This window comes from Carlito syrichta, unplaced genomic scaffold, assembly GCF_000164805.1.
Source record: "Carlito syrichta isolate Samal-C Ts95f unplaced genomic scaffold, Tarsius_syrichta-2.0.1 Scaffold302074, whole genome shotgun sequence".
NCBI lineage: Eukaryota > Metazoa > Chordata > Mammalia > Primates > Tarsiidae > Carlito > Carlito syrichta.
In genome coordinates, this window is record NW_007246170.1 from 82,639 (window position 1) to 96,867 (window position 14,229).

Here is a 14,229-nt window from a genome sequence, read left to right on the forward strand (position 1 = left end):
ATACCGACTCCCAGACACGTAGTAATTTGCCCACACTAAGTAAGTATAAAAGAAAAATTTCTAAAACCAACAAGAGAGAAGGTCAGACTACCTACAGGGGAAGACCAATTAGAATAGCAGCAGACTTACCTACAGAAACACTTCAGGATAGGAGAGCTTGGAGCCCCTCCAAGAACTTTGAATCTTCAAAGTTCTCAAAAATAAACTATTTCAACCAAGAACTAACTACCCAACTAAGCTAAGCTTCATCAGTGATGGAGAATTAAAATCTTTCCCAGACATTCAGTCCCTAGGAGATTACGACACCTCCAGACTAGTTACACAAGAAACACTTAAGAAAATATTAAACACAGAGGAAAGGGAAAAAAGAAGAACAAAGTCCTTCCCAAGAATGCAGGAAAAAGATTGAAAACACAATGAATCAACCTAAAAATCAAAAGAAAGACAAAAAAAAAACCAATCTAACAGCAGCAACAACAACAAACTCTTTAAGAACCTCATGACAGAGATAAACTCTCACATCTCAATAATTAGCCTGAATGTGAATGGACTAAATGCACCACTGAAAAGAGATACAATGGCAAATTGAATAAAATATCATGAGGCAACAATACATTGTCGCCAAAAGACTCATCTCACCAGAAAGGATACTCACAGACTCAAAGTAAGAGGATGGGAGACAGACTTTCAGGAGAACAGAACACAAAAGAAAGCGGGAGTCACGATCTTAGTATCAGACAAAATACCTTTTAAGCTATCAAAAATTTAAAGATCTAGAAGGTCATTACATAATGAAAAATGGTTCAATCCATCAACAAGAATTATCCATCCTAAACACATATGCACCCAACATTGGAGCACCAACTTTCATGAAACAGCTTCTAGGTAAACTTAAAAAATATATTGACTCTAGCACTATCATAGCACTATCATAGGCTTACCCCACTCGTAAGCCTAGACAGATCATCAAGACAAAAAATCAACAAGGAGATCCAGAACCTCAATGTGATGCTTGACCAAATGGACTTAACTGATACCTACAGAACATTCCACCCAACAACCACAGATATACATTCTACTCATCATCACATAGAATGTACTCTAAGATCGACTACCTCCTTGGCCATAAATCAAGCATAAACAAATTCCATAAGATTGAAATCCTGCCATGCACCTTCTCAGACTACAATGGAATAAAAATAAATATCAACACTAACGAAGTTCCCCCAAAACCCACAAAGACATGGACACTAAATGGCATGATGCTAAACAGCTCCTGGGTCATCATGGAAATCAAAACAGAGATTAAAAGATACCTGGAAAGAAATGAACATGAAGAAACTTTGTACCAAAACCTCTGGGATGCCATGAAAACAGTACCAAGAGGGTAAGTCATATCTCTATGACCACACATGAAGAAAATGGAAAGATCACAAGTTAACAGCCTAACAAAACACTTAAGAAAGCTGGAAAAGCAAGACCACCAAAACCCTAACTTTAGCAGAAGAATCCAGATCTCCAAAATAAAGCCCAAATTCGGGACATGGAAGATAAAAAGATAATACAAAAAGAATCAATGAAAAAAAAGCTGGTTCTTTGAAAGGACAAATAAGAATGATGGACACCTAGCTAGACTGACCCCAAAAAAGAGGAAAAAAGCCCAAATAAACACAATCGGAAATGTAAAAAATCAAGTCACAACAGACCCTGAAGAAATACAAAAGATTATCAGAGACTACTATGTACACTCGCATGGAAACAAACTTGAAAACCTAAAGAAAATGGAGGACTTTCTGACATCACACAACCTCTTCAGGTTGAAACAAGAAGGAATCAAGAACCTAGATAAACTAATAACAATCCAGGAAATTGACTATGTCATAAGAAAACAACCTATTAAAAAAAAAACCCTAGACCCAATAGCTTTCCAGCAGAATTCTACAAAACATACAAGGAGGAACTGATACCAATCCTACTGAAAGTATTTCAGGCAATCAAGAAAGACGGAACTCTCCCCAAATCATCTTATGAAACTAACATCACATTGATATGCAAACCAGGCAAAGATCAAACAAAGAAAAAGAACTACAGACCAATATCCTTGATGAACATAGATGCTAAAATTCCCAACAAGATCCTAGCAAACCGGATCCAATAACACATCTCAAAAGTCATCCACCATGACCAAGTAGTAGGCTTCATCCCCGGGGTGCAGGACTGGTTTAACATTTGCAAGACCACGTAAGTAATTAAATACATCAACAGATGTAAAAACAAAAACCATATGATTTTATCATTAGATGCAGAAAAAGTTTTTGATAAAATCCAGCACCCCATTTTGATAAAAACCCTCGAACATCTAGGCATAGATGGAACACACTTCAAAATAGTAAGAGCCATCTTGAGAAACCCACAGCTAGCAAACTGCTAAACAGAGAGAAAATGGAACCACTTCCCCTGAAAACCAGAACAAGACAAGGATGCCCACTCTCATCCCTCCTGTTTAACATAGTTTTGGAAGTCCTAGCTAGAGCAATCAAACAAGAGAAAAAGATCAGAGGTATCCAAATAGGAAAAGAAGAAATCAAGTTATCCCTCTTTGAAGATGATATGATTCTATACCTCAAAAACATAAGAGAATCTGTCAAAAAACCTCTTTGTACTGACAAAGGACAGTGGAAAAGACTCAGGGTATAAAATAAAAGTGCAAAAGACAGTCGCTTTTCTATATACCAACAATAAACAAACAGAAGCCCAAATAAAAAGCACAACTCCATTCACAATAGGCACCAAAAAAAATGAAATACCTTGGCATCTTCCTAAACAGAGACACGAAAGACCTTTACACCAAAAACTGCAAAACACTGCTCAGAGAAATCAAAGATGACACAAACCAATGGAAAAATAGTCTATGCTCATGGATTGGAAGAATCAATGTTGTTAAGATGTCCATCCTACCCAAGGCAATCTACAGATTTAACGCAGCACTCATTAAATTGCTAGCAGCATTCTTCTCAGACCTGGAAACGACAATACAGGAATTCATATGGAAACATAAACTGCCACGAATAGCCAAAACAATTCTCGGCAAGAAGAACAAAGTGAGAGGTATCACACTCCCATACTTTTAACTTTATTATTAAGCTACAAGAATCAAAACAGCCTGGTATTGGTACAAGAATAGGCATATAGACCAATGGAACAGGACAGAGATTCAAGAAGCAAAACCCCAATTTCTCAGCCAACTCATCTTTGATAAAGCCTCCACCACCAACCACTGGGGAGAGGAGAACCTTTTCAGTAAATGGTGCTGGGAAAACTGGTTGCACTCCAGCCTGGGCAACATAGTGAGACTCAAAAAAATAAAAAGAGTACCTAATATTCTAAGGATCAATTTTCCCAAAAATTAACCCTAGCTACAATGCAATCCCAAACTAAATCCCAATAGGCTTCTGGAGAATTGGTTAAATTGACTGCAAGATTTATATAATAACACAGTGCTACACTCTCCCCTCAAAAAAAGAAAGTCATGATAAAAGAAAAAAATTAGCATTCCTAATGAAGAAAAAGGTCAGAAGATTTACTCCAGTGGCTTTCAAGACTTACAAAACTATAGTAACTAAGACAGTGTGGCACAAACAGACAAACAGACAGCGATACCGGTGGACCAGATCAGGGGCCGACTTACAAATCCACATGTAAGTGAAGACCTGATATATGACAGAGCTGGCAAAAAATAAGAATAACCAAAATCAATCTATGTTCTTAGGACAAGTGATTATCCATATAGAAAAAAGGAAAACAGATCCCTCCTTCACACTACACAAAAATCAGCTGCAGATGAGGGCGTAAATGAGAAAGACAAAACTTCTAGAAGAAAATACGGGAAAATAAATAATAATTTAGGTATCCTGATGAAAAAAGGAAAGCTTCTAAAAAGAAAAAAAAAGCTGATTAGCCTCACACTTCAGAATATTTAATGCCAGAAAACAATACAGAAAAAAAGTATTGTTTTTAAAATTCTAAGACAAAGAAAATATGAATCAAAAATGTATTTTATCCAGCCAAATTGTCATGAAAGATAGGCAGACATTCTCAAACATAAACCTCTGGGGATTCAGAACACAATGGAAAGTCACCTTGCAAAAATTACTTAACCATAAAATACAGACAATTAAGACGACGCAAACAAAGAGTGTATAAGAAAACATGCCATAATAAGGGAACTCTTGATGGGCTAGTGTGTATTGAACCAATTTACTTCTAGAACTAAAACACAAACAATTATAGAAATGTAAGATGTTAGAATGTTAGTTATAAACCTCAGCAATTAAAAAACTAACAATTTAACAATAATCTAGAATTAAGAATGAGGAGATAGGAAGAATGTAAGAATGCTGTCTTTTTTCATACAAAAGCAAACAAATCTATCTAAAATAGAAAACTAATTTTAAAAAGAAAACAAATGTTTTTTTGCTAATCAGTACAAATTTTAAAGAACTGGTAACATCCATTGATCACAAAGAAACGTACCCTCTCCCACACTGTTGGTAGGAGAGTAAATTATTATAAAATTTTAGTGGAAAATTTGGCAAGATGTATCAAATTCTTAAATATACTAACTAGAAGTGAAAAAAATCCATCATTTTTTAAAGCTACTTCCAAAATCTAGATTAATTCATCCGCTCACCAGTCTGCTATGGCTAAGCCCAAAGAGAAACTCTGGAAAAAAATCAAAACAAAAAAAAAAGGAAAAAGCAAAAGCTGAATGATAGAAACTGATTATGTAATTATGTGAAAACTCTTATTATTCATTCTTTTTCTTCATATGGTAAGTACTATGGTTTGAATGTGCCCTCAAAGTTCATGTGCTGGTAACTTAATCCCCAATGCAATAGTGTTAAAAGATGGGGCCTAATGGGAAGCAATTAGGTCATGAGGGCTCCAGCCTCATGATTAGATTAATGTCGATTATAAAAGTGCTTGAGACTTCGCATTAGATCTTTTGCTCTTCTGTCATGTGATACCTTCTGCCATGTTATGGAGCAGCAAGAAGGCCTTCACCAGATGCTGATCCTAGCCTCCAGAACTGTGAAAAATAAATTTCTGTTCATTATAAATTACTCAGTCTCAGATATTCTGTTATAGCACAAAATGAACTAAGACATATGGTTTACATTGTTAGCTTCTTGGATCAGAACCAGGCCTTATTTGTACTCAGAAATGTATAGAATTTAATGTAGTATCCACTAGAAGGTATTTAAGATGCACTGGGGTTTTTCCCCTTTATTTAACAGCACTCCTGCAAAAGAAAAGGAATTACCAAAAGGAAATGCTTTTAGTAAGCAACTATGTCAGTTATATGTTATGATACTCCAAATATAAGAACAGAGCTTAAAATTTAAATATGCTTATTCCTAGTCCAAGCCTGTCTACAAGCACTGCTTTTAAAATAAACTGGTTTATATCTCTTGACCATACCTGTTAGCCAAACTGTACAACCACGAAAGCCACCTCTGGTTCCTACCACCTGACCTCGCTTGTTCCTGCTGACATGATGGGCTTGATAGGTGACATTAGTTGCTCTCTGCATCCCCTAGAGGAAAAAAAGAAAAACAATTCTGGTTCATTTGAGTCCTTTAAAAGGTAAATATTTTCCTTCCAACACAATTAGAACCCTATGTAACATGCCAAAAGCAAGGAAAAAGACAAAATTAACACCTAGTCTTTTTTTCCTTAGAGTACTAACATGTTTAGTGCTTTACACATGCCAATTGATTCACTCATCACAGCAACCCAGTGACGTAGGTACTCTTATTACTGTGGTTTTACAGATGAAGATGTTAAACCTGAAAAAAGTTAAATAACTTGCCAAGATCCCATAAATAGTGAGTGGTACACTCCATAGCCCAGTCTTTGCAAGTATTCATTTATTCAATCATTCAGTCAACCAACAGTTATAACAGATGAACAAAATAAGATCCCTACCCTCACTGAGCTTACATTCCACTGGGGGATAATGTAAACCAATAAAACATAATTTCAGAATCAGAGAGTGAGAAGCACACTGTAGAAAAATAAAACAGGAAAAGAAGAGAGAAATAGGGGAAGAGTGCCTCTGTAGAAGATGATCAAGAAATGCCTCTAAGAAGGTAAAACCTGAGTAGACTCCTGAATGAAATGTAGAAGGGATGCTTATAGGTATCATGAAATAGCTACTTTTGCAATAAAAAAAAAGTGGAATGCACTGGTTATAACTTGATGTTCTCCCAAAGTTTCTTCTTTTTGAAAAAAAAAAAAAAGGACATAAAATTACATAGGCCACAAAGAATCTGTACAGGCTTTCCTCCAAAAAAAATATACTGGCCAGGAGCGGTGACTCAAGCCTGTAATCTCAGCACTTTGGGAGGCCAAGGCAAGAGGATTGCCTGAGCCCATGGGTTCAAAACCAAGAGTACAATGTACTGTGCTGCCAGATAATTTTGCCCAACTGCAGGGTAATGTAAGTGTTCTGAGCACATTTAGGGGAGTCTGGGCTGACCTATGATGCTCAGTAGACTAGGTGCATTAAATGTGTATCTGACTCACAATATTTTCAACTTACAATAGGTTTATTGGAACAAAACTCCATTATTAAGTGGAAAAACTTTGTACTAAAAACCATTGAATTGTATACTTGAAATAGGTGAATTGAGTAATATGTTTTATATAGAGAGAGATATACATATAAAGCTGTTTTCAAAAAAGATACTTGGTCTCTATTTTCTCTTCCTATGAAGCAAAAATATAATTTAGACTCTTTTCAAAAAGTTATATTGCTATAAAATAAGTGTCTGTATTCTGATAAGGTGTTTGTATTTGATACTGCTTGCAGCTCTTCTATCTTTCAAGATAGATTTATTCATCATTCACTCAAAAATATTTGCTGAATATGTGACATTTTTCTAGGTGCTGATGCAACAGAAGTGAGCAATACTGTTACAAGTGACTGTACTGTGGAACTTATATCCTAATACAGTGGTTCTCAAACCATGGTCCTTGATCAGCAGCTTCAGTATCTCCTAGGAACATGTTAGCAATTAAATTCTCAGGTTCTGCCCCAGACCTACTAAGTCAGAAACTCTGAGATGGAGCTCAACAACCTGTATTTTCACAAGCCCTCCAAGTGATGCAAGTTCAAGTCTGAAGCAAGTTCATGTTTAAGAACTACTGGACTAGTAGAAGAGACTGAGGGGGAGGGAGAGAGCAAGAACCAAGATAATTATGTAAGTTAAACAGTAATAACTGTCAAAAAGGAAAGTAAATAAGCAAAAGCCTCTGCTAAGAGGCTGAAAATGTAGTGTCCTGAAAAGGCTTCATAAAAGGTCATTTAAGATTTTTGATGATCCTCACCAGGGGGTAGAACATTCCAGAGACAGGGAACAGCAAGCACAAAGAAAATTGGGAAAGTGAAAGACTGAGGAACTCTGGAATGACTGCTCAGTGCCCTTAAGTCAGCAATTATAAATTTAAATAAGACCAGTTACCATGACTGTATATCTTTCCACAGCTATATTCAGGGGCAAAGGTCACAGGCATAAAATACTGACAAATCCAACCAGGAATATAGTTTGGCCCAGAGGTCTTCAAAGAACAAAACCCTTGCAGGTATATAAGCATACATTTTTAAAATTGTTATGTAGGATATATTTTGAAATATGCATACATTGTAAAATAGGTAAATGGAGTTAATTAGCAAATGTATTACCTTACATATTCAAGATTGTTTTGTGGTACAAAATACTTAAAATCTACTCTCAGCAATTTTCAAGAACATACTATATTGTTACTAACTATGGTCACCATGCTGTACAACAGATCTTTTGAATTTATTCCTCTTATCAAATTGAAGTTTTGTATCCTTTGACCAACATCTCCTCCATCTCTATCCCCTATCAGGCCCTGGTAAACTACCATTTTACTCTCTATTCCTACAGGTTCAACTTTTTTGGGATCACACAGTACTTGTCTTTCTGTGCCTGGCTTATTTCATTTAATATTATGCCTTTCAGGTTCATCTATGTTGTGGCAACTAAAAGGATTTCCATCATTCTAAAGATATAAATGATTTTCCCACCACAATTACAGTATTCTTTTGACTGTGTACTTACTTCTACTAGTGACTTTTAAACCTTCCTATGTTTCATGTTACTAATTAGCATTCTTTTCTTTCAGCTTGAAGAATTCCCCTGAGCACTTCTTTTAAGACATGTCTCGTACTGATGAACGCTTTCAGCTTTGTTTGGGGAAATCTTTTATCTCCATTTGTGATGGATAGCTTTGTGAGATACAATATTCTTGGTTGACTATCCTTCCCACTCCCCCAACCCCCCTCACCCCCACTCCCGCATACATACACACACCCCCTCTTAGCACTCTGAAGATATCATCCCATTCTTTTCTGATCTGGAATCTTTCTGCTTAAAAGTCTGCTGCCAGCCTTACTGGAACTCTCTTATATGTAATTTGCTTCTTTTTTTACTGCTTTCAGGATCCTGTATTTTTGATGGTTTGGTTATAATATGTCTTGGTGTAGTCTTGTTTGGAGTGAATCTGACTGGAACCTTTGACCTTCCTATACTTAGATACTTATATCTTTCCCCAGATCTGGGGAATTTTGCTATTAATTGAAAGGATGGACCAAGAGCAGGAAGCCATTTTTGTCTGGTTTCTAAACCCTAACACAATGATGAGAAAGTAGAATGCATTCTTTAGGTAAAGACTAACTTTGCTGACTTTGTCTTTCTAGAAACCCAAATCTCTCAAGCATGACCACAATCGGCCCATTGTATAACCTCCTGAGGGTGATGAGATCTGTGACTCAGTGCCTGGTGACCAGGAACCCCCTCAGGGTCTCTAAGACATTCACAAATGGTCAACAAGAAAGTCATGGCAGTAACATCTACCTGACTGAAACATCTCCAGGGGAAAGGATTTAAGCCAGGGTTCAGGGGGCTATGGGGCCACACTCATCTTGGAGTGCCAGCCCACTTCCTATCTGTGGGAAGTGATCTCTTTCTTAAATAAATCTCATCTTTTTTCATCTCTGTGTGTGCTGCATTACTGGGATCTCTGGTTGCCAACACACACCTCTGGCACACCACCTCCAGGGGTGCTGCGCCCCTCCACATCCACATCCACCCTCACCCTAACCGTTCCCTAACATTTTCTAGAGGTTCCACCAAGACCCTTATCTTTATCTCTCTCTCTCCCTCTCTTCCTTCCTTATTTCCTAACTGGTAATCCTCTGTAGACTGTGCTAGAAACTAGTGGCAACTGAAAGCTCTGGCTGAGGTTAAACTTCAGCGTGCTGGAAGATCCCAGGAAAGACATCAGACCACTGCAGTCCGATAGGGTGAGGGAATAAGGTTAAATCTTTACTGCTTTCAAGCCAAGATGGATCAGGCTGGATCTCAGAGGACAACTGACGGTCTCTGCCTGGGGCTACTCCCTAGGGAGGCAAGAATTTCCCTAAAGGAAATTTCGGACTGCTAGCACCCAGATGGGTAGGAGACGAAATGCTTGTTTTCTTTGCTCTTTTCTTTTCTTGTTGCAAAGTGACTCCATGATGGACCTTGAAACTCCAACAGCTGCACAGTATGCCTTTCTGCACCTCCAGTGAGTCATCTCTCATTTATCATCCACACACTCACATATTTGGATGCACTCGGACTCCCTGGCTTTGCTGTTTGGATGAGTTCTTGGATCTCTCAGACTTTTCCCTGTTCTTGTCTTGGGAGATACCTAGCAAGGGTCTGGGAACCCAACTGCCAGAAGTCCTGGTACCAGGCCTTCCAAGACATGATGGAGCATAGCATTCTGCAAGATCTAATGGGCACAGGGACGGGAGAACGCTCTCCCCCTCATGACTCACAACCTTTGTGCTGATTCCTTTGAACCTGTTGGGAACACCTGTCAGGGGATCTAGATGGTTAAAGGCCCAAGAACAAATCCATAAAACCAAGAGCCCATCCCAACTGTATCCCTGTTTCCTTTTACAGGAACCATGGGAAACTCTCAATCAGTTGTGAAGAAAGATAGGCCACTGGGATGCCTTTTAAAACACCTTAAAGTTTTACAACTAAATGAGGATATTCACCCAAAGCGTTTAATATTCTACTGCAATACTGCTTGGTCACAATATAAACTGGGGGATGGCAAAACCTGGCCAGAAGGTGGCTCCCTAACTCCTAATACACTTCTGCAGTTTGATTTGTACTTAAAAAGGAATGACAAATACATTAAAAATCCCATACATTCAAGTCTTTTATGCATTAGCTCGCCACCCAGATATCCGTTCCTCTTGCCACCTTGTTGCAGCGGCTCCCCAGACCCCATTGCCCATAGGTTCATCAGAGGATACTGATCCTGCTGACTTAGCTGCCCCTTCCTCAAAAGATTTTCCACCTCCTCCATACTCTCCTATTCCTTATACAATTCCAATTCCTGCTTTCCCTCTAACAACTCAAATGCTGACCCAGCTGGTTTAACTTCTGTCTCTTGAAATCTGCTTTTGTTACTTTACTCTGTCAGGTTCCCTTCCTTCTCTTCCTTTTTGCCCTCTATCTTTACCTGCGGAGGAGGGGCCAGCATCTAGGGCCTAACCCTGGCCTCCAATCTCTCCTCTCTTTTACCTTCTGAGAAGAGGCCAGCACCAAAGGCCCAGCACCTGACCCCAGCCTCCAGCTTTGTCACTCCCCTTCCCTCACTGCCTGAATACCTGGCAGCCTTATTAGCTACAGCAAGTCTCCACCCCCATGTGTATTTGGGAAGTCCATTCAGGTTTCCACATGGTTTAACCAGTCTGTCCTCAGGAAGGTGGCCAGAGCAAAAAGATAGTAAAGCTCTTGTCTGTTCTGTTGTTGTTATTGGTTGTTCTTCTATGATAAATCTCTCAAGTTAAATCTAAACTGGGACCATATCAATCTTCTTCCCGGACAAAAGTAAAGGGAGCATGTGTTAATTAATCCTGTTAACTAACAACAACAACAAAAAGTCAATTGTAATTTTAATCTGCTTTCCAAACCAAACTTGAAAGTGTTCCAGTTAAATCTTAATTCCAACTTTACCATGTGCTAAAACATTAGTGCTAAGTAACACCAGCATTTGTTATATCAGGCTCGCTAAGCTTGTATTTATAAAAAAAAGAATGTTAAGTCACGTTTACATAGCCTAGTACTTCTCTTGCCGGATGGATAAAATACTGGGTACTCTGTGTGAGCACAATAAGGATGGGAACTGATCACTCTCACCTAACTGTCCATACTTTACAACTAAGACTGCAATTTAGTAATTTATAAGGATTTTTAACAACTTCCTGTTCATAATTATAAATAAGTAGGGACAAATCATTTCACAACCACGTGGTCTGCTCACTCTAAAGGGTTTTACATCAGACTGTCACAAACAGAGAAATGTTTTAAAAGTTTCATATGTATAACCTATTAAAAAGCCTTTAAGATTTTTGTTCAGCCAAAAGATTAAAAAACAAAAAACCAAACAGTGCCAACATGGAGGACAGCAGAACCAGAGGGCCAAAAAGGCACCACGATTGTCAGTAGCAATTAGTGACAAAACTCCAACTGCCCATCAAAGATCTGGTAAAAACAAACCTGCTAAGGGGATGGTGTCCATTGCTTATAGGTACAGTCTGTGGGGGCACTGAAAGCATAGTTGCCCTAAAAATGCCTTAACCTCCTAGACTTTGTACACTGTGCAGGCCAGACAGTCATTGGGAAACAGGTGCACTCTCTTCTGAAGAGAGGAGAGAACATTTGGCTCACAAATGGTGGCCACTTACAGAGGCCTGGAAATCTGCTAAACTGCCTGGCCCTGCTCACCATCACCCCAGCAAACCTCAGGTAAATATTAAGGTGCTGGAACATAATTTCTTAATTTAACACAGGTATCAGTCTTTTGGTCCTGGCCATCCATGTTGGAATCATATAGCCTTACCTAAATTAAAAGTTACTAAAGGTTAATTTAAAAAGTATATTTATTAACAATCGCCAAAAGATTTTCTCCTTTAAACAACAAAGTGGGGAAGGAAGAAACAAAATTCAGTTAGCCACCCCCTCGACGCTGCTGTCTTTGTTACAAAAAGCCAGTTTTTTTTACTTTTCAAAATCTTTGTACTATCACTTTGGCTAAATAAGTAACTTTTGCCATAACTACCATAATGTTGTGTTATAACATTATGCTTTTAAAAATTGTAATACTTAAACTCTTCAAGTTCTCAATTCAGTCTCTCTAGGGTGGGATAAGAAAAAAGCCTCAGGTACCACACCTACCCCACACCCTCCTCTTGAACTGCCTGCAGGCCAAGCACAAGGATTATTAATCCAACATAGGATAAATAACAAAATAACCTCAGCTTCAACCTCTAGCATATCAAACATTGCAAAAGTATATCAGACCTATTATTAAAACACATATTTTTTTTCTCTTGCCAATTTTTACCTGTTTTAAATTCTCAATTTAAGCTCCAACCTAACTACAAGTCTCTAATGTTTTCAATTTTTCTTTCTTCAGACTTTGTCAAAGTGGCTGTATTTCCTTGTTAAAATACAACTATAGATGACTTACAAGGGTATATTTCAACTTACATTGATAAATTAGAGGCTAATCACACATATAATTTACAGGACTACTTTCACTTTTCCAGCATTGTTTCTGGGGCAATGGCCTAATTTTCATCATTGTATGCTTGATAATTTTTGCCTGTGCTCTCACTCGACGTTTTATTAGATCTAAATAATCTTCAGTTGTGGTCCCACTGTTTCCGATTTGTGCCCTTGGAAATAGATAGGTAGGAGACATCTCTATGGCCCACCTCAGCAGGAAGCTGTAACAGAAGACTGACCTTTGCCTCATTTCCCAGGATCATAAGAATATTTCCAAGAGCAGGAGTAGGGAATGAAAGGATGGACCGAGAGCAGGAAGCCATTTTATCTTGTTCCTAAACCCTAACACAATGATGGGAAAGTAGAAACTGTGTCCTGGAGAAATGCATTCTTTAGGTAAAGACTAACTTTGCTGACTTTGTCTTTCTAGAAACCCAAATCTCTCAAGCATGACCAGTATCAGCCCATTGTATAACTTCCCAAGGGTGGTGAGATCTGTGACTTGGTGCCTGGTGACAGGACCCTCCTCAGGGTCTCCAAGATATTTACAGGTGGTCAACAAGGAAGTCACAGCAGTCACATCTACCTGATTACAACATCTCCAGGGGAAAGGATTTAAGCTGGGGCTCGGGGGGAGGCGGCTTATGGGCCGCACTCATCTTGGAGTATAGGCCTTCTTCCTGTCTGTGGGAAGTGATCTCTTTCTTAAATAAATCTTGTCTTCTTTCATCTCTGTGTGTGTTGCAAATCTTTGCATTACTTGGATCTCTGGTTGCCAGCATGTACCTCCAGCACATCCCTCCAGTACACTGGCTCCAGCAGTGCTGCACACCTCCACATTCACCCTCTCCCTATCCATACCCTAACATTAATTATTTAAGTACATTTTGTAACTTCTCTGTCTCTTTGTTCTCCCTGAACTTCAATAACATAAATATCTGTTTTTTGCTGTCCCATAAATTCTGTAAGCTTTCTCCATTACTTTGCACTGTTTTATTTTTCCTCCTTGACTATGGAGAAAAATCTGTCTTGAAGTTCTAGAATTTTTTATTCTACTGAATCTGCCCTGCTATTGATAGTGTCTATGGCATTTTTTACTTTATCCATTTTATTTTTCAACTCCAGAATTTTTTTAACAATATAATCTCTGTTAAATTTCTTGTTATGTCACTTATTGTTTTCCAGAGTTTGTTCACTGGAGCTTTGCTAAGCTTTCTTAAAATAATTATGTTTAAATTTTCCAGGCAGTTCCTATATCTCCATTTCTCTTGAGTCAGCTACTGGAAGATTCTGTTTTTGGGGTGGTCTGTGTCTCCTCAGGTTTTCATGTTTCTTGCTGCCTTGTTGATGTCTGCACATTGGAAAAGCATGAACTTAATCATCTTTGTCTGAAAAACCCTTTATCAGTCATCCTATCCAGAAAATCTGGGCAGGCCATCTGGTGTGGTCTACAAGTGGTCTTGCTGCTAGAGTCCTCAGAGAGATTTGCCTTGTACCTAGGTCAACAGGTGGGCAGAGCTGGAGCAGAAATGAAGGCTGGGTTTGCAGGGGCTGGTCTGATATTGGG

General features: G+C 38.4%; 1 protein-coding gene across 1 annotated transcript in view; it reads right to left on the reverse strand.

Moving 5' to 3' along the window:
- Nucleotides 1–14,229, reverse strand: part of PAPSS1 (3'-phosphoadenosine 5'-phosphosulfate synthase 1) — a gene marked incomplete at its 3' end in the record, with an annotated part of 107,623 nt that overhangs the window by 81,136 nt on the left and 12,258 nt on the right. The window contains exon 2 of the mRNA XM_008055995.2: nt 5,482–5,596. Coding sequence (XP_008054186.2) covers nt 5,482–5,596 — 115 coding nt within the window. The remainder of the gene's footprint in view (nt 1–5,481; nt 5,597–14,229) is intronic.